Raw genomic sequence first — 27,022 nt, 5'->3', positions numbered from 1 at the left:
ACGAGACGCCCTACCGGAAGATAATAAAAAAAAATGCATTCATCTAACCATCGTAGTACATTTTTTTCATTTTAATTAAGAGCGACTTTTGACGGTAAAAGACGGGGTTTTATAAAAAGAAATGTTTTTTTTTTAACTGCTTCAATGGAAAATTTTTGAATGAAAAATTTTTGAAAAACTCATTTCTGGCTCAATTTTCATTTTATTTGTTTCGGCTTGTTTTTCTTGAGTTGCTTTAAAAAAAAAAAATATTATTGAAATACAGCTAAATTAAATTTTCTTCATAACATAACTGCTAAGAAAAAAAATTAACAAATTAAAGAGATTTATGTAGTATTCACAATTTATTAGTTTAGTTTTACTTTTGTATACACTTAAACGTTTATTCAATTATATAGACAAACCAAGAGATGAAACACACATTTGTCTTAGCAATAAATGTAATTCAATTATTTTGTGCGTGATATTTTCTCAAACGAATTGAACTTTATTTTTATTCTGGTTGTATTGTTGGTTGATATTTTGAAATCTTGTAAAAATATCTTTTGAACTTCTTTTTTGACACTCGCATTTGCTTTTACCAACAAACAGATTATAGACTTAATTGTTAAACAAGATAGTGGTGCGTCATTTTAATTGTAATCAGATTTTTGTGTACTTGGGATTGCGAATGAACTCATTGCCAGGCACGTACAACTTGCAGTTTGTTTTTCTTTAGAAAAAATAATAATCTATCCAAGACAATCAATTAGATATTGCGTCAGACACAAGTTCAAGCTGATAAATTTCTGACTATAAATTCTCTACGCTCAGCCTCATAATCCAGTAGCAATTCCAGCTCAAGAACAAGAAGAAGAAAAAAAAAAGCAAAATGCGTTCAGAGTTGATCTTTTTGTCCGCCATCCTCTTCACAGTTTCACAGGCAGCAGTTTTGGATCTATCTACAGGAATGATCTATCGTCTCCGAGTAAGTAAAAATTAGACATATTATTTTTACTTAATTAATTATTCAGTTTTATGTTCAATTGTAAGAATAAAATATTTATTAAGAAAAAAAATTGGGAAAATTCTCCTTATCAAAATTCATTTTTAAAAATAAAGACATATTTTTTAAATAATTTTTTTATACAAAACAGCAATTTAAATCAATTTTTGTGTGGTCTCTTAATTATTATTTTTAGAGATCAACATCAGAACCTGCAGAAGAAGCACAGACCATCAACAAAGAAGAGCAGCTTGAATCTCTTGAACCTCCAAAAGCAAATCTCCGTGGAGGGTGCGGATGCGCTGACAAAAATAATTGTGGGGATACCGTCGCAGTGCCTGCCGTGGCATCCATCATCATCTATGGGCCTAAAATGGATGAGTACTGGGCTTGCCTTAGTAATTGCATTAACCAACCCCCATGCATTCCATGCGACAAATGTTGACCAGAACAATCACATGCCTTGAGTGAAAAAAAAGAAAAAAAATTGCAAATTTGACAACTCTTTCATATTTTAGAGCATACATATATTTTTTCCATGAGCCTCTTTTGTGGTAAAGTCGTCAAGAAATTCCAGATGTTTCATTTGAAAAAAGTCAATATAAAAATCTGTATTAATTTCAATTTGTATGCAGTGACTGAGAATTGTGTGAGTGTCGATGTTGAGCCATTTTTATTGGCTTTATGAATTCGGTATTATCACAGAACTTATATTGTTTGTACTGTTTAAAACAAATAAAACTCATTACTTGAATAATTGCTATTGAATTTAATCAATTTAAACTATTCCAAAAAACTGGTACTGCAAAAGAATTGCAAATAAATAAATAACAACTAGTTATGGATATTGTATATTGTTGTTCATTTGTCCGAATCGTTACAAAGATTAATCATTGGAAGGGCAAACAATTGTTGGGGGGAAACATTTAATTGTTTGACAAAAAGGCCCAAGCATTACTTTTACAGATTTATAAAAAAAAATTGTGATTATGGTTTTATACAATTAATGTAATGTTATGCAGTTCAAATTATTTGATGGCACTGAACAAAAGCATTAAATCTTAAGATCGAATTAAAAAATTAAATTAATTGATTAAATTTTTGGTGCTAATTCAAGCATAAAACCCCAAATAAATTTCAATTTGAATAAAACTTGCGCAGAGATTATGGTTGTTGAATCAGCGGTGTATGCACAATGCTTAATTAACGACGATTGTGTTGCACCTGCAAAGGCGGAAGGAATGCCCAGAAGACAAAACAAATCTCATGGAGCCGATGCTGCAGAGCTTTTGTTGAAATAACTCTTCGCGACAAGAGAAACGCTCTTTGGCTCCTTTTCCACGGCTTTTTGCTTCGCTTTGTCAAGTTCAAATAACTCTCTCTCGCATTTTCCTGGCGCGCCCGAGTTTTTTCCTCTTTGTTCTTTGGTCGCATACCGACGACGGCTGCTTTTCCTTTTGCTGGCTGCCGCCGCCACCGCTGCGAAAACGTCTCTCTCTTTTTTTGCGTCCCCGTCTTTCCAATTCGAGAAAGTCTTTTGGGCCAAATCTGCTTTCGCACAGCCGGTGATGGAGACCCCGAGAGTGAGAGCTGCCGACAAATTTGAATTTTTCAGCTTTCTTTGCACTTTCTTTGTCTTGAACAAAAGGGGAAATTAGGCGTTTTTCTCTTTGATGCGTCTCCTAGCGAGTCTTGAGATTCAGCGCAAATCTCGTACTTTGTCTTGTTTTACAGAAATTCTGTACTAAAGAAGGAACTTTAAAGCAAATTCCCAACCCATAATAAATGTTGAGCTATTTTCAAAGCTTTTCAAAGTATATTAAAGGCCGTAACTTTTAACTTTTACGGCTAATCATTAATGCCTGTTTTGAATTGAATTTAAAAATTACCATTCTTCATTTTATGATGTGCAATAATATGTTAATTGTACAATAGTGAAACAAATACAAATATTGGCGATTGGAATAAATAATTGATTAAATATGCAATGATTATCTATTTGATTGAAATAAAAAAAAATGTTATGTAGTTTAATTATTATTGTATGCGCTTCTGAAAATCAATTTAAAAATTAAAGAAGCTTTCTATTTATTACAATGTGATAAATTATTTTGGATAATACACAAAATAAAGTTGAAAAAAAAACTAAAAAAAAAAACTAGGCTTACTGCGGTGGATCTTGTAAGTTGTATGAAAATCTGTATTGTGGTGTTGTACCTTTAGTCCAACACTCGATTTTTCGATTAAATCGATTAAATGCTCGAATTCATTTGTTTCCTCTGTGTTCAGTTTTTTTTCCAGACTAAAAAACTGCCTTTATTTCTTAGAATCAGATAATTTTATTTAGCCACTTTTTGGAAAAAAAATAAATAAAAAGCATGCAATACGATGCAAAATTAATCGCGTTAATTGAGCGAGGTTGGTGTGTGAATAAATGCAAAATATTTGCCGTGCACTCGATTGGCTCACTTCATTAGTGCCGCGTGTAAACGTGCAGCAGCAATCTTTTTGAGTGATTCTCATTTGGAGCCAACACACACATACACACAAGGCAGATAATGCGCCCCGACCTCCGCTTTGCACTTCGCACTTTTGGTGAGTGCTTTTGAATTTGCCTTTTCGCTGCGTGTCAAAGGTGGCAATTTCGGCAAACACGTCGGCGCAAAGGGAGTGCCGGAGGATAAAAAAGTTGCCAAAAGTCGCTGCTCTTCAATGAGGTGCTTGATGTTTCTCAAACAAGAGAGAGAGAAAGAGCCCGTCTCGCACTTTGCGCCACCAGCAGTGTAGGGCTGCTTTTATCTCCGGCGGCACTTTTTGCCCGGACTCGAATTAAATCACATTTGCCCTGCAATGGCTGAAACGATGGCGCAAAGCAGTAGCAGAAAACGGATTTAAATGTTAAAAAATATTAAAAAAAAAATTTGCTCTCCGGGGGGAAAAAGTCTGTTGTGATCCACTGAAGAGCTTAAATTGGATGAACACACTCGCAAAGGAAAAAAATGGGACAAGTCGTTTTCCGCTTTTATCGCAGTTTTTGCCGTTCAAATTTAGCCGTCTGCCGCGGCGTTATTGACGGCGTGCAAAAGCGGCACCACTTTAATCTCTCTTTCTTTTATTTTTTCTTTCTCTTGTTCTCTGATGGAACTTGAAAGAAGTTTGCAGACAATATTGAGAAAAACCACATTACTGCAGCGTTATTTGATGGAATATCAGCCGAGAGCGGCGTCGGCGTCGTCGTCTCGAGAGTCTTTTGCTGCAAAGTGTCAAGTTAAAAATCTGCGCCGCGGTGCCTCGTCGAGTGTGTGTATTATGTGCTCGGTGCTGGAACTGCTGGATTTGCGGCGATTACTCTCTCGAGTTCACTTCGGAAAAGAGAGCGCGCCGGAAAAAAAGAGCGTTACAGCAAACAAAGCGCGCACCACTTCTTCTGCGCCAAGAATCAAAGTTTACGGCGGCAAGATAAATGAGATGCAAGATAATTGCTTTGTTATATAAATTTACGGCGATTCAGCTCCTCTTCCGATTATTTATTGCCCTAATAAACTTTTCCTCCTCCATACTCGGCGACTGCTTTTTTCTCCACACAAGTGATTGAAGTGCAATTTTCTGCAGGGATTAACGGAAATCTTTAACGTCAAACTTTTTAATTCAGTTCAAACCAGGATTTATCACTGTCTGATGAGGTTATTAAAGAGTTTAAATGCGATTCTATTGAGACTCGTGATAGGTTAATAAATCCATGCTATTAAATTTTGCTTTAAAATTTTATAATTTTTTGGAAGCGCAACATATACTGATAGAATAATTCTGATATACAGTATGATGTGAAATTCATTGATTACTAATTTATATTTTTGTCAATGATTCTGCTGGACAAAATTGTTTGATATTACTTATGAATCACTATTTTTGTATAATATTTCAACAAATGAATAAGTGTTTATATATGGATGCCGCTGGACAATAAACAATCTTATGTTCTATAAATGTTTTAATTGTTAAACATTCTTTTGTAAAACACCGATTACTGAATTTCACGATAATATAATATCTTTATTCATTTATTTTCTATTCTCAATTTAATCAAATTTTTAAACGAAAAATTTTATGCTTCAAAAAGAAAGATTGATTTGAAAATCTCTATTTATGGATAATCATGCACGTCTCTCTGATGTCACCTTATATAAAAGCATTAGTAAAAATAATTAATTATTTTAATCTTATTCAACAAAAGAAGATATATTGTAAACATAAAATTTTAAATTTTAAAATTAGTTTAAAACTCTTATGTAATTAAAAATAAAAATTTAGTTTTTTACAGCAAAAAATTTGAAATTAAATGCAAATAAAAGTAATTTTAATTAAACATAAGATAATGACTTAATATTTTTAACTTTAAATTAAAGCAAATTTTTATGATTAAAAGTGTCTGAGCCAATTTAATTCTAAATATATAATAGCATTTTGCTGTCGCGAATTTTCCCTCTCGGTCGATGTTTATTTCGCGTTTATACCAAGATTCGCCATTATTCTTAAGCTATCGCTGTACGCACAGAGCAATTTTATATCATAACGGTCCCGGGCGTGTGCTTTGTTTTAGAGAAATAAATAACATAGACGAAAGAAAATGACAAACACCTCTCAGTATAAATTGCCTTACTTAATGTATCGCCTGGCGCAGAACGTCTCAATATTTCAAAAAGTCGAAACAATACAGCAGTGTCTGCATATAGGTCTTCTCTCGTCGTTGGCGAAATGCGAGCGAGGCAATTGTCTCGCGGCGCGCCGTTTATTTAGCGCCAAAAGGGCGAGTATTTACATGAAAAACACATATTTGCCGTGCAGTGTCTCGTCACGTAGCGCATTAGTCGGGCGGGCGGCGATTCCTTCGCCTTTATTCCGCACATAAATAATGAAAAAAAAGGAGAAAAAAGCCTAGGGCTGGCGAATATTTAATGACAAACCGACTAGACAATGAGTTAATACTTTTTTGCTTTCGATTCAGAGCGGAGGAGAGCACTCTAGGCACTACATACACCGCTCCGGTTGCCCATGGTTACCAGACGTCTGGCGGCCCACAAACCAAAAGAAGCAGAAATTTATATAGAGAGACTTCGCTGCCCTTGCTTCTCCAGCCCCATCGAGCCGCAATCGGCGCAAAACGCGAAAAAAAGCGAAAAAATTATAATGCTTCGGGGGGCCCCAGGGGCTGATTTAGGGCATCGATCGGGACCCCGGTGCTGCACCTGGCAACAAGAGGAGCACCGAGCGAGCACCATGTGCAGCAGCTTGGGTGGGGACTGGCTGGCTGGCTGCACAACAGACAGGCGCGACGGCTGTTGGCCGCCGCCGCCGCCGCCGCCGCGCACTCAGACGTCAAGTACTGCACCGAGCATTACGCGAAAAATAAAAAATTGCACTGCTCGCTCGGTCGGTCGGTGTGCACGGCGACGCGAGTGCAGTGAGGGAGGGGGATGAATGTGCCAGGTCATAGTAAAATTGTTTGAGAATGGTCCGGGTGCAGTAGCCGGTGGAGCGGCCGTCGGAGCACATCCAGCACCACGACACCGACCGGCTCCTCTCCACGCATACACTCACACACCAGTCATTGACTTCTGGCCACACTACTTGACACCCTTTGCTTTTGTGAAACCAGGTAGGATATTCTACTTAAAATACGTGTAGTAGTTTATTATTTTTATTAATATTTTAATTATTACTATTTTATTTTAGGTAATTAAACACTAAATAATAAAAACATTTTTCATATTTTTATTTTTTAATTATTATTAGTGGATAAAAGTTATATCAACATTAACGATTTTTTCAAAATTTACTTTGATCATGGGAAATGTGGGCTAGACTTGTTCTATAAGTACAGAATTATTTATTTACTCTCCATTCAACTCAGTCATTAATCATGATTACAAAATGTAATATATGAAGGTAGTATCTCTTAATTCCTTTCTATAATAGAGATTATTTGATTTTTTCTTATTATGTAAAAGATACATTGAAGCCAGAGAATTCTGTTCGTATATCAGATATCTCATTATTTAAAGCTGACGAATCATTGGCTATATAAAATGGAAATAATGTTCCTGTTTTTAAGCTCGTAATGTAAAAAAAAATAACTAATAAAATGATTTTTTAAATATCATATTTACTGGTAAAAATGAAAACTTGAAGCTTAATGGAAAATGTCAGGGCGATTAATTTTAAACTGGAAAGAGCTTCTGAAAGAAATTTATTTTAGACATTTGCATAAATTGCATATTATTTTATTTTGAAGCGCTCGTTTCTGTTATAAGAAAGCAAAAAATTAAAAAATACTTCTCTCAAGGGTATAAAATTAATTATCGCGTCAAGAATTACGTGAGCTTTTCACTGTAGTGTCAAGACTGACAGCAATAACACTTTTGCGAAGAGGGAGAAGAATTTTCGTTTTAGGGGCGAGTGCATTAAAATTTTATATTTATTCAACTCGGAGACGTAATGAATCTGACTGGCATAAAGCGCAACTGTCATTCTCTCACTTTTCTTATTCTTCCCTCATCCCGCGCGCATATTACCGGCGTCAGTTGATTTTCAGTCAAGGGCAAAATTGCACCAAGTGCGAAAGAGCAAGGAGTAGGGAGGATATATATTCCGCCGCACATATTTGCTCTGGGTTTTATTACGGACACCGTAGATAATTCACTCCATTAAAATTTTCTCTGAAGAGCGCGCGCACGGGAAAACCTATAAAATTCGAGCACAGTTTCGGCGGCCCCCGTGTGTGTGATGCATTAAGTTGTAATATCGTATAAAAGTCGGCTCGCGAGAGAAAGAGACAGCAAAGTGAAGAGCACCCCTCCAACTTTTCGACTATATTTTCCGTGGAAACTCGTAAATGCGCGCCGAACAGAATTTTACAGCTTTTCAATGGAGCGGACGTAAAAATTTACGGGTGCATCAACAACAATAAAAGTAATTTTTATTGAAATTTTATGGACGCTGCAGCAGCACGCGGGACCCGCAGACACCTTTCTTCCTTTCTTTCTTTTTCGGCTGATCGCCCTTCGCACCCCCGGCAACAGTTATGTTCATAAATACAAAAAGAGCGAGAGAGCAGCAATAATACTTTATATACATTTCCCATAGGGGGTTGCTGAGAGTTTATCCCTTGAATGGCAGGTGACGGCTCCTGGCTTTTTGAGAAGAAGGCAGATGGATAAATAATACGAAAGAGCGCCAATGAATATGATCTCGGCGGCCAACCCCAGCTCGGCCCCTTCCAAATCTCTCGCAGACGCTCAGCCAGACCCGAAGGGGTTTTATTTTTTATTAATTTGCACTCGAGAGCAGATCAATGCCGGGATATCGAACGTCTTCTGATATATATTCTCTCTCCTGCGCCAGACAACCGGAGGGGTCGGAAATTGGCAGTTTTGATTTAGAATCTGTTGCGCCCTTTGTTTGCCAACGGGCCAAATATTTCGCCTGCAAATATTTGGCCGCGCAAATATTGTTGTCGTGCAGCGCGAGGTGCACCTCCTTCCAAAAGGGGATCCTTCAAAACCCTGCGCGTCTGCGAAGGGGGACTTTTCTTATTCTAGGGAGGGCACACGTGCTGGATATGCGATCGACAGCAATCGAAGCGGAAAAGTTGGCTTTTGCATTTACTATTATTTGCGAAGCGACAGAATATGTAATAACCCTTCCCAGGAAATGTAGTTTCGATTCCTCGTGTGCAGACACGACATCAAATGTCTAGAAATGTGTTTTTACCGAAAGTTCTCTATGCACATATTTGTTCATTTACTTCTCTCATGCTGCATTGAACATACAGTTGCAATTACTGACTATTGTGTGTTTAGCAATTCCCCGGTGAAAATTAATTTAAATTTGAGTTCTGAATTTAATATTTTTTTAAATATAAATTTTAGATTGTTGAGTGAGACTTAAAGTTTAGAAATTGTGTTGATTTTAAATAAAAATTTCAAAGTTTCAAGTGGTTTCAAGTTGATTCCAAATGTAACTTTTTATTAACTAAAACGCAAAAATAGTAAGTTTAATATATATATATTTTTTTTTTTACAATGCTTTTTATCGAGAAATCATCTGCAAAAATTGGCGTTACCTTTGGGAAACTATAGATAAATAGATAGGGTGAATCAAGGCACCTGGATTATTTCATAGCTTAGCTTATGTTGCATACTCAATAGCTCTGATATTCTGCTTGCAAGCTGGGACAACCGACGACTCGAAAGAGAGAGACGAATTTTGACAATTCTTTTTTATTTCTGCGTGGATTCCCGGAACGGCTCGACTTGAAATCAGTCGAATGCTGTTTTGATTAGAAATTTATTTTGAAAATAAATTCAGGATGGCAATTTAAGCTCAAAATATTATTATTATTATGGGTGGCTTTATTCATTAGTTAGAATGTTGACTCAACATAATTAATATTATTTTACAATCAAAATAATTAAAGATGATTTTTATCTACGCTGATGGTTCACAAATTTATTTATTTCCTATCCTAAAAATAACTTATAATTATTGAATTTGATTGATGGACTCAACATATAAATTTTTATCAAATTTATTTTTTATTGCAACAAAATATGATAAAAAGACAGAATCAAAAGGAAGCCTATAAAAAAGGTTTTAATTTTTAATTGAATAGTTCAATTTCAATTTTAAAATTATGTTACATTACATAATAAAATACTAGAGATACTATAATATAATGGATACAAATATAATTTTTTTTTTAAATGTTATTGTTTATTGTCTACTTAAATTAAAATTAAAATGCAGGTATTTAAAAAAAAAGTAAAAAACATTCTTTTCACATTCCAAAATTCTCCCTGCTGTTTAAAATTACTCATGACACATCAATCAATTCAGTGATTTCTTTCTTCCCCTAAAAAATTCTCACTTCCATATTCGAATCAAACGACGCGCACATTCTCTGCTAAGCTGACACCTTTCAAAACTAATCGTCGATTTAATCGCACAATCGCAGCATGTTTCGAGCAACCTGACATATTTCAGCCTGCAGCGGATCGAGGCTACAAAAAAAGTGCGTCAAACGTCTCTCGCATATGCGTTTCGAGTCAATTTCCTCTAAGCCAATTACACCCGCGAGCGAACGAATTATATTTTACACACACACAACTCCGCCGATAAATCATATCCGCGCGCAGACAAAAGTGAGATTTGCATTTCCGCGCTGATTAATCCGCAGATTGCGTACGCGAGGTATGTATGCAATAACAATACGCACCACGTTATACTTATGACGTGCTCCTATATCTATAAGCAGAGAAAGCCTCTCTTTTCAGGGGAGGAGGAGGCTCCTGCAAGGGATGTTTTATTATTAATGGTGGTGGCGGCGGTATTATGATGTGCTCGAGACACTTGATTTATGCTCGAGATTAGGTGCCCGGGGGCGTTCGAAAGACGCGTCTTTTCACCAGAGATGTTGCCAGCCCAGGTTCTCTTTCTAAGCACGCGGCCTCTCGAAGGTGCGTCTCTTTTCCTCCGTCTGAATTTCCACCCCGTCGCCCCAGCTGCAGCGACATTATATTCGGAAATTTGGCAAAAGCTGGACAAATATACAGAGTGCGGTGGTTGTGACGCGGTGCTAAATTATGCATGTGGCCCGCCGCCCGTGAGAGTCCGCATAGACTATCCGCGCAATTTGTTTACTCTGCTGGTTGCATATTCATAGAGGGTGCAGGCTCGTCTGTCCTCTCCGGCTCGCTCGCTCGCTCGCCTGCTCGGTCAAGTGCAATTGAGCGAAATAGGGGACTTTACGTTGCGCGATTATCGCCGTCGTCATCTCTCTGTCTTTAGTATATGAACATGTCATGCGGGCCCTCTATTTTTTTTCTCATTCTTATGGCTAATACAAAAACGAGATGCACTTCTCGTCTCAAGTGGAGTGCATAGCATAACAAACGCAGTTGATTTTTTATCCCCATTTACTCAACGGCTTATGCATATCATGTTGGTCGCGAGCGAAATTCGAGAGAGTGGAACTGTCTCGAGTCGAGCTCTATTTGTGAAGCTGTCACTTCTCGAGCGAGACACAAAAGGTGCTTAGAGGCTGCGAATGCTGCGATTCATTAATGCTTTGTGGTTTTAAATTAACAGAATAGAACGATGATGTATTTTAGAACTAAAAAATTACAAATGCTCACATTATTTTTAACTATTTAAAAAATATTTATTTTGCTTTATTTGGCAAATATATCTTTATAAGTTTTTATTTATTTTGACAAAATTTATTTTAACGGCTATTTGTCTTAATGAAAACTTTGTAATGTCTAACAAAAACTGAATTAGAGATTTTATTTTGCAATTTTAAATTATCAAATATAATGCTTTATGATAATGTATTAAATGATTATGCTGGTTACCTCTTATATTTTGGATGTTTCAAAGCAATGTTTATTACTTATTATTCCAACGATTTTATCATTTCATTAAACTATTCAAAATTTGATATTATAATTAAATTAAATGTATTATCAATTCTCTTTAAGTAAAATTTTACACCATAATTTTCAACTGGTAATAACTTCGGGTGGTTTCTTAATAGTTGTTTACAATGGCATGCAAAGGATCTAAACATTTATGAAGTGATATTGTATTTTTAATTTTGCACACTATAAAGAATAAAGAGCACTATAGGTTGGAACTAAAAGTCAGAATATATTTGAATAAAAAAATCTTCACTTAAAATAATTTTTTTTTAGTTTTGAATGATTTTTTTTCAATTAATAGTGATTTCATTTTGCAGACGAATTTGGCAAAATTGAGGGTTGATTTAGAAGGTTAATTAATAATTATTGGGTAGCATTGTTTCCAAAAGAATAATATTACATATTAAAAAGCCACAAGGGAAAGTCAAAAGTCAAATTCAATAAAGTGGGATTTCTAGTTAAATTTGTTATTTTAAATCATCATTCAAATTGCCACTTTACTCTTCCAAAAACACCAAAATTTAAATAATATACAGCTACAAAATCCCAAGATATTCTTTTTGACGAAAACGATGTAATACATCAGTGAAATTTTATAAACGACTGCTTTATAATTAAAAATCACCATGGCCGTCAGATTACGCGTGTATAATGCGAAAGCGCTTGTAAGCCGATCCAACAACTCGCCAATTTTTTAACAACCAATAAAACACACCATTTGAAGAGAAGCACACGAATTTATTGACTTGCACGCGGGCGGTGAGAGAGCAGCCAAAAGTGTGCGAACACGCGGGCGGACACGCATATCTAGCTAGAATGAGAGAGATCATTTGGATAGGTGTCAAATTTTCCCATCTTAACGATCAGCATCATCATCATTTGGCCGGCGAGTTTTGAAAAGTTACGTCCAATTTGCCGGTCAATAAAAGCGGCCGGCCGGGGAAGGCAGGCACATAAATCAACGAGGGAATATAAAAATAAAAAAATAAAAAACAGCACACCGTGCGCTGGCCGAGTTATTCGTCGGACACGCTGTAAAAGGCATCGATGCGACAGAAAAACAAGCTGCTTATTGAACTTTGATCCGCGCGTGCAAGAAGATAGCGCCACACACATGCACATTAGGATGATGAATGGCGGAAGTAGGTGTCTCATCAATTGACATTTACAGCACCACTTCCTTTGAACGGCGCGTATATAAGCGCGTAAAAAATATTTTTAACGTTCGGCGCCGCCTCCCTTTCGAAATGTATAACAAAACGCGAACGTCGTCGTGATGATCGCGCACTGATAGAACTAATTGTAGTTGTGCATGTCCGCGCTCTCTCCATCATTTCAAACTTGACACGTACCGCTGCCACGATAGCGCTGCATTTTGCATGCGAAAAAAATTAATATATATATACGTGTGCCGCTCGTCAAAATCGCCGCGTATATGTGAAATTGATGAGTTGGAGCGGAATTCGGCGCGCTCACCAGACTGTGCAGAATTATTGCGGTGATTACTCGTCATTTGCGAGGCGGAGAATTTTTGTGCATTTCATTTCCGGTCTGAAGCAGTACACCTTTTGAAAGTGTGAAAATCATTGCATCAAGCATAATATATTTTTAGAATGTTCTTGGAAAGCAATTGAAAAACAAATGCAAAAAAGATTTTTTAGTATGAATCTATGAAATTAAAATTAAACACGAGAGACTACATTTCTAAACTATGCCAGTTTTTTCTAGAAGTAAAGTGTTACATAACTGGAAGCTTTCCAGGCCATGATAAGCTGACACGGTCACGTGTATACCTTTTTTTAATAATGCTAATACCTCAATAACGTAATAAGTTCCACAAGCGTTATATTTTTTTCATAATTTTTCTAAAATTAGAATGTTGGAGGTCAGAGTAAAAAAAACTTCCTAATTTAATATTTTTTTGTACCATATTATATTTTTCTAGGCCACAGAAAGAGCAAAAATAAAAAAAATTATTTTAGGTAGGCCACCCGCCGGTCACTTGTGCCGAGAGATTGCCTAACACAACTAAATTTAGTAAAACTAGGCAATTTCTCCGTGCATAAAAACAAATTGGAAGCGCTCTGCATATATTCGACTTTGGCCGCTTTTTGTAAAATCTGATGCATTCTAAAGGAAATTTTTGAATGAAGATATTAAAATAATTAATTATTGATCAGTAAAACGTTTTAAAGGAATTAAAAATTTTTTACATGGTTTTTATTTTATTTTAAAATAGATTTTTTATAAATATTTTTTCAAATTCTTATTGAAATATATATATTGAATGCAGTTCTTGCGTCAGTTGATTAACTAAAATTAAATCCGTCAATTGCTAATTTATTGCCACTATATAAGTTCATTTTGTATAAAAACATTCAGAATAATTAGTTTAGTTAAAACCAGTTGTAAACATAACATTCAAAATTTTATTGCGCAAATTGCATTTAATTCATGTAAAGCTTTTAACCGGCGGCAAGTGCACTCAACTCCATTATATTACGCGTTTTTTTTTTTTACTAAAAATAATAACCCACGAAAGGGGCTCGGCGAGTTTATTCAGCCCTGAATAAGCAAGGGGCTGTTGCTGGCTCGCTGTGCTCTTTGAATTTGCATGTGTCAACAAAAGATTCATTTTTTCTCTCTGCGGCTGCGATGCGAGAGTAAAACGCAAAATCATCTCGACAAGCCCATTTGGCGCCCCCAGTCAGGCCCCTTTGCACCCCAGACAGACAGACAGACAGCGGGATGAAAAAATATTATTATGCATTTCGATAAATTCACGCCGCATTGTTGAGAGGCGCGATGCGTGAGTGGTGTAAAAAAGCAGCGCGGCAAATTACGTGTGGCTTAGCAAGGGGGCCGAGGAAAAATTGACACACAATGCGTCTATCATCTGGCAGGGCGCGGACTACTAATCTCTCCGATCCATCCTCCTTTTCCTATAATACTTGCCGGGTTGAAAGACCCAGACATGTACTGCTGCCGCCGTCGCGAGGTCGGGGAAATGCATTACTCGGTCGACGGTGGGGAGTTGGCGAGACACTCGCGGTGGGGACGAGCACTGGCTCCACCGACTCTCTGCTCAGCACTGTCGGCGCACACTGCCGGCAGAGATGGTTGGTTATTGGGTGGTGTGGGCACTGCACTGCTCTTCAGTGCCGGCAAAATTGAGCCCTCTTCCTGCTCAGTCCCTCAGTGAGCTGCTGGTAGTCTTCAGGCTAAGACCTTCTCTCTCTTAGTGCCTGCGCGACCTTTGCTTCATTTGAGTGCTTTCTGTGTGCTCTGGAGTGACCTGCCAACAATTGGAATTATACACTCATCTCCCAGCAGACTTTAAATTTTGAAAACGCTGCGAAAAACACTTCCGGGACCTGAAAATAGATTCAACTTTTGGTGAGTTTTATCATTTATATCCCCTGGACTTAGAAATTTATTTTTGCTCGGCCGTTTAGGTCCGCCGGTTCGCTTAGCAACAGCATTTTATTATATGTATTATTTTCCTTCTCCCTTTGCATTTTTTTTCGTGCCGGTGAATCTGGTGCAGCCGAATTCACTCCCCCAACTCTGGTGGATGCACCCACCACCTTTTATGTACTTTAGAACGGCAGCGAGCGACACAACCTTGTTCCTTTTTGTGTGTGTGTCTTGCTTCCCTCCACCATAATCCCCTGAAATATTTTTCTAGGTAAATTCTCGCGCGGCTGCGGGTGATGTATAGCCTGCTGCACCACTCGCTGCTGCTCCGTGTGTGTGTTTGTAGATCTTTTATTGTGGCCCAGGTAGACAGACAGACTTTGGTCTCTAGGCCTCCTCTCTTTTTTTTACACGCGGGGGCAATAAAAATGATGGACTGGGTTGATGCCATGCCACTTGACATCCAAACCGCTTCCAAGGTTAAATTTTTTTACAACCCAGAAAGGAAAGGCACAGATAAATTCGTGGATTTTCCCCGAACTTGTAGAAAAATGTATAACATGGACGCTGGCGAGTTTCTTTTTTTGTTACACCAGCATCCGCTTTTCACTTCCAGGAATGCGGCCAGCTCGATTTTCCGGCGAGCGCCGCCGGCGTGAAATTTAATATTATTTTCCCAGCGCGATTTTTTAATTCCGAAACGTCGGCGCGTGACGTCGATTTCGCACCCATTACGTCATCCGCTGCTTCCAGAGAGTTCGCCAACTGGCCAATTTGTCGCTCTCTGATTCACACAGGCCGGCGTTTTCCTCTGCTAAAAGTAAAACACACAATATATACGTTTTGCCAGTGATTTATTGCATTATTTCTGGGTGCAGCCGGGGCAGATGCGTCGGGGGCTCCGATCGCGTATTTCACGCCGCACAATAGCGCTAATAATGCAGCTGTCCCGGTGCGCGAAATTTGTATTTATTACCGATTGAAATCGCGTCGTTTCCCTCCAAAACGTCTCTTATTCTCGCGGCTCGGCTGCTGCGCTTCTCCTCTCATCTCGCGCATCCATCTCGGCCACCTTTCGCACCTGTCCTTTCCCCCTATGCTATCCGATGCTCCAAGAAAGAAGAACGACACGTGCGGCCCCGGCGTGCTTTGCTGGTTGATGGCTGACGAGAGGCTCGGAATTAGTCGCCGCCATCTGCCTGGAGAAAATAGATTTTAGACGATTTTTTTTTATTATTTGAAATATCTTGCGTGCGCGTTTTCCCGTTCGTGCCCGCCGGAGATGATTATTCACTTATTATACTTGCAGCCGCGCGGCGGTGGCGGCGCGAGAGAAAAAGTTGGTGTAAGTGCCCTTTGCCAATCAAGGTCACGTTCGGTGTGGGATTACCACCTTCAGAATCGCATTCCGCTCGTACAAAAGGAACATAAATTGCTTGTTCTGTGAACGGCGGCGGCAGCGGCGCAGCAGGCAAAAAAGTAAAGAAAGATGCATTTTTTTTCTGCTCTCGGTACTCGGGCAGGCGACTTGCTTGCTTATTGCGCAGCAAGTGAAGTGATTATACCTGGCCGAAGGAGGAAAATCAGTGGTTTTAAAAAAAATAATAACGACTCCTTGCGCAATTTCATTGGAAAACGTTTAAATTAAACCTTAAGTTTCAAAAAATTATACTTAATTATATAATATGAGGTATTATTTACGCACGGGCTAACTGCGGAGGAAAATTGAGTAAAACGATTGTATAAATTAATTTAAACTATAATAAGATATAAATAATTTACATATTATTATTGTTTGAATTAATATATTCAAACGATTAATTTTTTTAGGGGTTTTTACGTGTTTTTTCTGACACTGTGAGAAAAACTTGGCTTTGAAGAACAGAATACAAACCTAAATTTTGAATTCAAAAGAGAAATTATTTTTTTTACATGGCTCAAAAATTAATAGCACACTAACAATTATATCTGATGATCTGACGATAATTTAAACGGTTTCCAATGGCCTAACTGCCGAGGAAAATTGATTATAACGATCGTATTTAATAAATTAATTTAAACTATAATAAAATATTACTTATAATGATAAAAAACGATTTAAAAAAAACAAGAGATTCATTTAAATGTGAATTGCACAACCGGTTGCATAACCTAAGAAAAGAATCTATTTCAAGCATTCGTGTGTAATAGCTTTTAGATTAATGAATTTACTGTGTTAATTTCAATAATTCTAATTATTTTTGTATATAATTATGAACTTGTAATTTTGCCTACTTCTTATCTATTCAAAATTTTCTAGCTCGCCGTCCTCTTGCTTATCTCAAGCCGTGCTTGCCAGTATTTATGTGGAAAAATTATCGCTCATTTGGGTCGTCGGTTGCTTTGCGAGTTGGTCTGGCCGCCAGAGCGAGCGGTTAGCGTGTTATTCCCCCGGTCCCATTTTGGCCTTGGACTAGCTCATTGACAAAGTCGTGCACGTGCTGCGCCGCCTCTGGAATGGGGCCTCGGTATTATTTTTTGCGCGCTCCTCCCGCGCGTTTTTTGCACACTGGCGGCGAATTTATATATTTCGCGAGTGCGTGAGTGCGATAACAGCTAGGCCCGCGCGCGTGGTTCAATAACCCATCTCGCTTTGTGCGTCACCCAGAAGTATGCAGCGCCCACTCGATCGTTTCCTATGCCATAAGCAGCTGAGTGACGCACACCACCAAAACAAAAGCCATTTTTTTAGCATGCGTACAGTCCCTCCGTAATTAGCAATTAAAAAAAAAAAACTGCGGGTCTGTTCAAAAACGGAGGGAGAGGAAAAAAATCGCTCACCCGACTCTGATTAAGTTATACTTCCTGGCCGAGAGAGACTAATTAAACGCCCGGACTTAATTATCTAAATTTTGCTGATGCAATATTTTTCCAGATCAAAAAACGGCCCCTCTTTTGCGATCATACGTGCAACCTTTTATTCTTTATATTATTTTTTATTCAATGGTCTCGGATCAACCAGACAAAAACCATTCTCTCGCGTCCGGATTGCACAAGCTGGTGTCACAAAGAAACGAGTTTCGCGGCTGTTGCTGCTGTGAATGAAATAGTTTTTCTGCCAAGTGGCCAACCAGCGGCGACCACGAGGCTTTTTCTTTTTATCAATCGCGGGGAGAGCGCGTGCAGCCATAAATTTCGAGATACACATTTTTTCCACCCCTGTGCCCATTTATGAGAGAGAAAGATGGAATGTCAACAAGTGCGAGGAGGAAAACGACTGTTTACCACATTCGGGGGGTATAATAAGTTAAATATATAGATCCGGTGCAAAGATCAAGAGGAGATGAAATGATGATGAGATTCTCTGACCTTTGTTATGAAAACATTGGTCTCGGTCCGAGAGAGAAAAACGGCGCAATACAAAAATAATCAGTCGCTCTGGAGAGGAAAACTCGTTTCTTTTACGCACTTTTAGGTGACGTCACCGGTGGTCACTGTGCGCGCAAATCGCCAACGACAGAGTTATCACGGCGATGCTGGCACCGCTTGGCACTAATTTGAATTCAAGACGCCCCCCTGTCCTCCCACTTGGGCAAACGCGTGATAAAAACGAGGAGGCGCGCTGGGTTGCCAGCTGAGGATGGCCGACCCATTTCACTCTGCGCGACGAAACGACCTTTCGCACCACGCGAGTTTCCGCAATTAAGATTTCGCGACGTGATACATCACGTGTATGCAAGGTGCGCGAAAATCGATGCAAAGGGCGCGTCTATGTTGCATTTAACATAATAGTTTGAAGATACTAGAGAAAATTTTTTGAATTACAAAGGTTAAAATAAATTTAAAAAATTTAATATAAATATTATAAAGTCATTTTATTTAAATAATGCAACGTATTAATTTTCCTCATTTAAACACATTTAAAATTTAAATAAAATATTGAATATTTATAATGTACAATATTAATAAATAGATTTTTTGCCAATGTCATTTATAAATATCTGATAATAATTTTTTTTGTGAAAACAAAAATTTATTCATCCTCATTGCCTACAAGAATGATAGTGGTGTGAACTCACTAGTTAATTTTTCGATGTGAACTGTGTCTCTTTTATAATTCTAAAACAATAAAATTATCAGAATTATTCAATTAAAATATATTATATAGTAGGAAAAAATGGAAAATTAATTGGTTTTATATTTCATTCTCTAAACGATTTTCATTCGCTTTTAGATTTGCATACAAAACCTAAGTTAATACTGAAAATTCGTCGAATTTTTTATTTGTCAATCGCTGAATTAATTCAGCAATAAAAATTAATTCGAGGAATCCGAGTAATTCTGAAGAGTTCAACGCAGGATGTTCGGATTTGCAGGATAAAACTCGACTACTTCCTGAAGTTCACTTCGGAGAACGCGTGCGGTGCGGCAGGTGGGCTAACGTTCGGCGGCCAACCCCGCGGTGCTGCCGGGCCTCCTCCTTCAATCGCCGCGCAGATTTATACCCGAAGGAGTCGGTCGGTCGGTTCGCGAGTGAGTTATTTTTTTCGCTTCAAGGATAGGAGGTATGCGACAAAAAGAGAAGCAGCAGTCAATACACGTTAGGAAGGTCAACCGACACGAGCGCGGCTTTGCTGACTCGGCGCGGCGGCGGTCGCATCCGGTTCGAATGTGTGTGCGGCGGCCGCAAACTCACTCGCCCGGCCGGCCCAATTGCCAACTTCTTATCATATTAATTAGCACGCGGGCCCAATTAAATTCACTTCTTGCAACGACACCAATTAGGAGCGCGCTGCCGAATTTGCATATTCAATTAGCGGTGGAGGAGGAGGGTGGGTGTGCATGTGCGGGGGTGCCAACCGACTGCTCTCCCCAGTGACACAAAAGTAAAGTTGAGTTTGCCTCCCCGGCTGCTTTTTGTGTTGGGTAAGGGGGACCGACCGGCGGCGGCGGCGACGCCGGGTTTGGTTTTTGTGTCGACTGGTGCTATATGTGTGAGTGTGTGTGTGATAAGGCATAAATGAAGAGGGGAATGCGTGCGTGTGACTGACTGCACGGTGTTGCTATGCAGACTGCACTCGCCTCTTTCTCTCGACTCACTTTTTTACTTTTGGTGTCGAACGTGTTAATTGCACCGTTGTTGTTATAGGATTTGCTCGGCGCCCATTTGCATACGTAAGGTGCGCGCCGAATTTCAATGTCTTACCCCCGCTTTACTTGACATGCAAATTTCACGCCGTTTAACCATCCCTTATCGCTGACGCGGCCAAGATTTGGAAAATTGATTAAGTTAATTCGTTTATCCCACTTGACTTGCAAGTCTGCGTGGGGCAAAAAAATCAAACGCATTTGCATTTCCTAAACGCCTTGGGGTCTTGCAATATACTTAGTTTGCATGTTGAATTAACCCCAGAGGTTTAAGGAGAGAGAGTTAAGATATTCCCTCTTTGGTAAATTTCATGACACCTTTTGCACCCCTCTGGTGTAAATTAATTTAGCGTTTCATATTAATTCGGACAGTTTCTAAATTTTTCACAAAATTTTAATTCAAGAATTTTTTTTTTAAATCTTAATTTAGTTTTAACCAAAACTTAGAAATAAAATATAATTAAAAATTAAATAGTAAAATTCTGCTGATCTTAAGTATTTTTGAAGCCGATACATGAAATTATGTGTCTTTTTTTTTAACGAGAACTAGTTTTATAAATATTTCTTTAAACGTAACTGAAACGTTATATATGAAGAGATTTTGCCTAATTTAGCCATCGAATAAATTAAATTTCAATTTCTGTAAACATGAAAACCACTTCAAAGTTAAAACAAATTTTGTTTAGTTCGCGAAAATTTTGCAATCCTTTTATTCCAATAGGATTTTCTTGTCTACAGACTAAATATTATGAAATTCATTTTCAAGCACGCTTTCAACGTTTTAATTTGTTGAAAAAACCTCAAACCACTCGGCTGGCGTGCGGTCAGGCTCTGGCGCGATTATTCAAAGAGAAAGTGGTGAGTGTGTCTGGCGGTTCATTAGAATGCCGCCGCCGAATTATGCAACGAGACAAAGCCGCGTCTGATTTGTTATACAACGCGCAAAATGAATCACACCATAGCCGGCGAGTCGGTGCTGGTTGGTGACTTTCACCTCCGCCGCCGCGCGAATGCAGACAGACACAGACTGACCTTCGAGTACGGAGCTTTACAACCTTGATTGGTGTATAATAAGAGAGTCAGCCGCGACCCAGACATCTAGACGGCCTTAATAGGCCAAGGAAGCTCTCTTTTTTTTTTGCCCCGTCTGGAATTACGGTGCGATTTTTACTTTCCGAAAATTCTGTTCATTTAGAGGGAACGAATAATAATAATTTCACCCTCACGGTTTAGCGGATAAGTTGGTCGGGCAAATTGAATTATAATATGATGGATGCAGGAGAGGGTCGTGCGTGCCGCCGCGTGTACGAGAGATGAAGCATTGGAACGTTTCCCATTTCTGACCCAAATTGGCTGATATTATGCGCGCAGCTCGCCTGCCAGACAGCACGTGCATATACTCGGGCCAATTCGCCTAATTCGCCAAATGCGCTGCGAGCAGGCAAATTGAATTGTTTATTTCTCCACTCGTTCAAAACTTGTTGGGAAATTTCACTCGCAGTTTATAAATGTATGCAGTAATGGAACTTGACGGAAAAAAGTTCACATGTAGAACTTAATTAAAATTTTTAATTGAAAGATTTTAACTATATAAGTTTTTGAAGCATTGTAAATTTAGAAACTTTCTTTATCAGAAGTTTATAAATTAAAAAGAACCTTAACATGAAATTTTACAAAAAGCCAATTAAATTAATTGTTGATTCTTGGCTCTTGCAATGTTCAATATTTATTTAAACAGATCAGCAAAAAAAGTGTTTTATAAGATAATTTAAATTTATCTTGTATCAAAATAATATGAAAACGTGACATGAAAAAAAAAAACAAGCTGCACCAACACCTTTCAAAATTATATATTATCAAAAAGCATGCAAAGTGAAATTTTCTAATTATATGTTGCGAGCCCTTTGGGTGATAATAATTTTCCTTTCCACCCTTATCTTTTCCTCTTTTTTTCGCTGCTGCTGCCATCGTGTTTTCCCTTTCCTGGTTTCAATTCGTGAAACACGGTGACTCAAATTGCCGTCCAGGGTATTATAGTCCATACTGCACTAAACCAAATCCCCGTCAGCAAAACCAAAATCTGCTCGTTTAAATGAACAAAATTCCCGGCGACCGATCCGCCGGGCAATATTGTGTTGAATAAACCAGCGGCTTTTGTCAGCGGCCGCCATAATCAATAATACATTAGCCCATGCGTGCTGATTGGCCGAACGAGGCGCTCGGTGTCAAATTCCCAGCTAACTTATTCAAATGGCAATCAGCGTCTGTTTTCATTTGGCTATGCATTTACCTGTACTGGACACAAATGCCAATTTTTGCGAAAAAAATTTTTTTGTCAAACAATATAAAATGTTTGTGTTATTGTCAGCAATTGAATATAAATACGAATAAAACACGGTGAGCACTGGAAAGAGGGGGGTTTGTTTTTGTTTTCCGTGTATATTTGCGGCGGACAATGAATGAAAAGTGCTTTTGAATGGCTCGGCACATCACATGCAGCAGCCAAGCATTTCGAGTGTGGTTTGTGTGTTGTGTGTTCTCTCATTCGAAGCAAAATTAATGAAGTAATGGCAGATTTAACATTCCGAAATTCGTGTGTGCGCGAGATGGTTGCTCACGTAATGCAGCACCAACATCATCGCAGCAATAAATCTCGCGTATATATAGACAGAGAGAGACACAAGAGTAGCTAAATGGAATGAATAACAACGCAAACATCATGATTGCGCACCATATCTCCTGTTTGGGTAAATTGCTTTCAGGAGACCAGAGAAAAAAATTTAAGTTCACAAAAAAATTTTAAGTAAATTTAATTTTAACTTGTTTAAATCTATTTTTTTATGATAAAATTTTTCTTTAATTTTTAATAATTTAAATTTTCAAACACTAGATGAATGATGATGAAAATATTGTATTAAACGAATTTGATTATTTAAAAAATCAGGTTTCAGAAATAAATTGTTATAAATTCTGATTTTTTTAGATACATATTCTTTGCTATTGATATGAATTAATGTGAGTTTAAAAGGAATTTTATTATTGATGGCAATTGATACTTATTCATTACTTACAAATTTAGTGCGATATAAAAGGTTATGTTTTATGCTACCTAACAACGTATTTATAAAAAATTAACAAAGCCAAATAGAATAATTATCGTAATCATTTCAATAATTTCATCTTCAGTTTTAAAGAACAACCAATTTGCAATGTTATTTCATCTTAATTTGTGATTTACCTTTCCATACCCCAGCTTTTTTCAATTTATCTCCCTCCAAAAGCTTCCTCCCATATTTCCTCTTTATCCCGGTTTTATGTTCACATATTTCACGCGCGAAAAATGCCCTTGCAGATTATTCGTTTAATATTTATTCGGAACTAATATCGCACGCGGGAGAGAACGAGCTAGTGGATTCCAATAAAGACGGCGGCGGCGGCGCGCTTCATACAATGGAGGCTGCAGACGCAGCCAGAGGAGGAGAACAAAGCCAATATGCTTTCAATCATGGGAGCCGAGCAGTTCTTTTTATGCAAATTCTACAGCTCACGCAGCCATAAATTCCTCTCTCGCAAGAAGAAGCGCAACAGGAGGAAAGAAAAGATAAAAAAAAGCCAGAAAATTGTGGAAAAAAAATGTTTATTCAAAAGAGACGGAGAGAGTTGACACCTCGGTGGGCTCCGGCTCGGATGCTGCCTTAAAAGGCAAGAGGTGCACAATTACACTTGCTCGCCAATCGTGGGAAAAAGGAGGCAGGCCACGCAAGCCGCCGTTCGTCCCACGCCTCCAATGACACATTCGGCTGGCCGGCCAGCAGCTATATAGCTTTCTTTGTCCAAATCTCCTCTTGTTTGCTTGTTTCGTCGGCCACTAATTGCACGAGGCGGAATTTTATTTATTGAGCCGCCGAGCTGGAAACGCACAGAAAAAAAATACAAAGGAAAGAAAGACACTGTGTGTGCGAGAGCGAGACATGAAGAAGTTCAATGCCCCGCTGCCTATACGTCACTTAAATAATAGGCGACACGAGGATGACTTAGTTTTTTCCCCTGACGCGCCGCGAGAGAGGCCGAAAATAATTGGCAGAGGCCGGACAAGTCGCGATTTCGCGTACAAATTGAATTAATTTTTAATGCAATTCCGTTTCATTATTTTAAGCAAATTGTTATCGAGGTCGCCTTTTTAAATTTATGACCTTTTCTGGCGCGGAATTCTCGGAAAAAATCACCTGTGCAGGTAGAGAGGTAGTGGTGGTGGTCTGATATTTCTTGTTATCCATGAATGGAATGCTGGAATGCGCGGAGGCTGCTGCTTTAGTCGATGACCTCCTCTCTCGCGGACGGAGAAATGACGTCACTTTTGTTCTTTCGCGGCTGCTGCTGCTGCTCGGATACATGTATAAGGCTAGGTGGTGGTACAGAATGAGAAAAGTTAGCACGTGATAAAATGCAAAACAATCGCGCCGCCGTCGCCGCCGCGGCCAGGTATGTATATTGCAGTAGACTTTCGCAAAATTTTTTCGATATCGATATATCGATATGATATATCGGTTATTTCATATCGATTCCGATATATATCGGTTTTAACGGAAAAACCGGTAAAAATATCGCGATATATCGGTTTTTTTCATATCGATATGAGATATCGATATATTTTGCGAGAGTCTATATTGCAGCGTGAGAAAGAAACCCGCGCCTGAGAATGTCGCGCACAAGGTGCGCTCGCCTTGCCCGCCGTGCAATTAATTAGCGTTTCTCCGGATTCATTCATTAAAGCCGCGTCCAACTCCATATAAACACCTGACCGCACCTCCAGGAGGCAAAAAAACAGCTCATCTGACCCAAATAAAAATAATTTGCCAAAAAAACTGGTTAATGAAAAGTATTTTTCAATTTGCTGTTAATTTTTTTTTTATAACTGATAATTTGAAATTGTAAAATTTGCGAACGAAAATAAGGAATTCTTTATTTTATTGTTTATTAAATTTAAAAAAAAATCCACCTTCAAACGTTTCTACTTAATTTCTGAAGAGTCCATTTATAAGGAAATAGATTTTTTTTTTTAGTCTATTAGTTGAGAAATAAATACATTTATTTAAACTATGAATATTAAAAAAAAACTTTTGTCACATATTTTAGGACTTCTTGTTTTTTTCCCTAATGATTTTTATCAACCACAGTAGTCAGCGTTAAGAAAATCCCAAAATCTATAACCACTTCGAAAAGAGAAAACGCCGGATTTCCTCCTGCACACTTCACCCCACGTCAACCACGATAACGCGTTCATTTATTATTTTTTTCTGATTAGAAAGAAGGAAAATCCGGAATTTCCAGGAGGAAATTTCTTTCCTCAGTTTGCTCTCATGGAGTTTTCCGGCTTGATATCTGCTGTATCTTTTGGGCCGAAGAGTCATTCAAACTCAGTATCGCGATGACTAACGCTTTCAGTTATAGTGGCTGGTGCAACGACAGGCGCGATTGGTGCATGCTGACCTTTACTTCTTCTTCGGGGAATGACTAATATTGTGCTGACTGACTGACTGATAAGTCAGTAACTGTTCCACGCAGCCGAGCGCTGGCAGTCGGCGAGTCAGTCGGTGCCCGAGCTCTGATCAGTGCACACCGGCCAAGCGGCGATCCCTCCTAGAGAGGAGCAAAGCAAACTGCCTTGGAAACGGACTTTGCTCTCGACGGTGCACTTTGCGATGTCGTCAGTATAGAGACTGATTGTGAACGGCGCCTCTACTTTGGGATTTCTACCTCTATTCGAGATACAGGTTAGACTTTATAACAAAATTCTTTATCTTTGCTTATCTTTTTTCTACTTTATATAAAAATTTGAACTACTTAAAAATTATTTGATTATTATACATATTTCAAAAAATTAAAGGACTTTTAAAATTAATCTTTCCATTAAAATTATTTCTACGTATTTCAATTTTTATTTAATTTTTATGGAACCTAATTTAGAATTCTTCATTTGCAATAACATTTTAAAAATTATTTCATTTTTATTGGTTTTATTAAAAATAATTAAGATATTTATAAATATTTAGAGCTCCAAAAGAAACAACGTTAAGTATTAAGTATAAACTTACTTGTAGATCATTTTTATGGGCTATTTTTTCTTAATTGGATCGTGAATTAGTTCTTTTACAAAATTTTATCTGAGAGTTCAATGGATAGTAATTTTGAATAATTTCTCATACTACCCTAAATTCTTTACATTTTCTTATCAAATCAAATCAATTTGCATTAAATAACAATTAATTTATTCAAGAATATGTTTGTAAATTGGCGCTTAGCTTTCTTTGGTCTTGGCTTTCTCACTCGGTTTTATTTATAATTCATCCCACGCCCAAGCGCGCATATTATGTTATGAGAACGGATTTCCCCATGTCCTGTGTGTTTCCAAACAAAGACGCCTTTCCTCTCCACGAAATTTTGCCAATTCACGCGAGGGGGTTGGAGGTGCAAATCGCGGTCCGCCTCTCGCGGCGCGCGGATGACATCAGCTCCATTTACGTTTCTCTCTCTCAGTCAAGAGAGAGCAGGTTGAGAGAACTGGGCCGCAGCCTAAATATGGGCAGAGCGGTTAGACTTCCTGCTGGGCTCCTCCGCCAGGGCGTCCACTTGTTTATATTATGTGTGTGTATAAATTCGTAGGAAAGAAAGGGCGGGCAGACTGAATGAATGAGTGAATGAATGGGATGCATAACTGCTCCTTAGGTCACCTGGCAAGGCCAGCGCCGAATTCGCTGGTGGGCGGATGTAATTATGTGACACGCCGGCGTCCGATTTGAATAGGCAATGCCCACCTGACCCACGCAAATTCATACGTGTAAGCAGAATTAATTGCGAGTCTATTTTCGGGATCGCGCCTATCGTTGCGGAATCCATAATCTGCTCGCTATTTTCGGCCGGTGGGCGTTCAAAGGGATGCTTTCGCCGCGCCAACTCACCGACTCAGCAGACACGTGTAATTGCCTGGTAATTAGTGAGTCATTCCCTCCCTTTG

At 38.4% G+C, this 27,022-nt stretch overlaps 2 protein-coding genes across 2 annotated transcripts in view; one reads left to right on the top strand and one right to left on the bottom strand.

Annotated features, from left to right (window-relative positions):
* LOC132194290 (barrier-to-autointegration factor) overlaps window positions 1-27,022 on the bottom strand; it is a 295,962-nt gene that overhangs the window by 50,281 nt on the left and 218,659 nt on the right. The gene's annotated exons all lie outside the window — the stretch shown is intronic.
* On the top strand, window positions 834-1,742 carry LOC132194292 (uncharacterized). The gene is made up of 2 exons (XM_059615465.1): window positions 834-967; window positions 1,182-1,742. The coding sequence occupies exons 1-2, from the start codon at window positions 872-874 to the stop codon at window positions 1,428-1,430; spliced, it is 345 nt and encodes a 114-aa protein (XP_059471448.1). The 5' UTR covers window positions 834-871; the 3' UTR covers window positions 1,431-1,742.

This window comes from Neocloeon triangulifer, unplaced genomic scaffold (assembly GCF_031216515.1).
Source record: "Neocloeon triangulifer isolate White Clay Creek 2 clone unplaced genomic scaffold, ASM3121651v1 ptg000006l, whole genome shotgun sequence".
Lineage (NCBI taxonomy): Eukaryota > Metazoa > Arthropoda > Insecta > Ephemeroptera > Baetidae > Neocloeon > Neocloeon triangulifer.
This window is presented reverse-complemented; position numbering and strand designations above follow the sequence as displayed.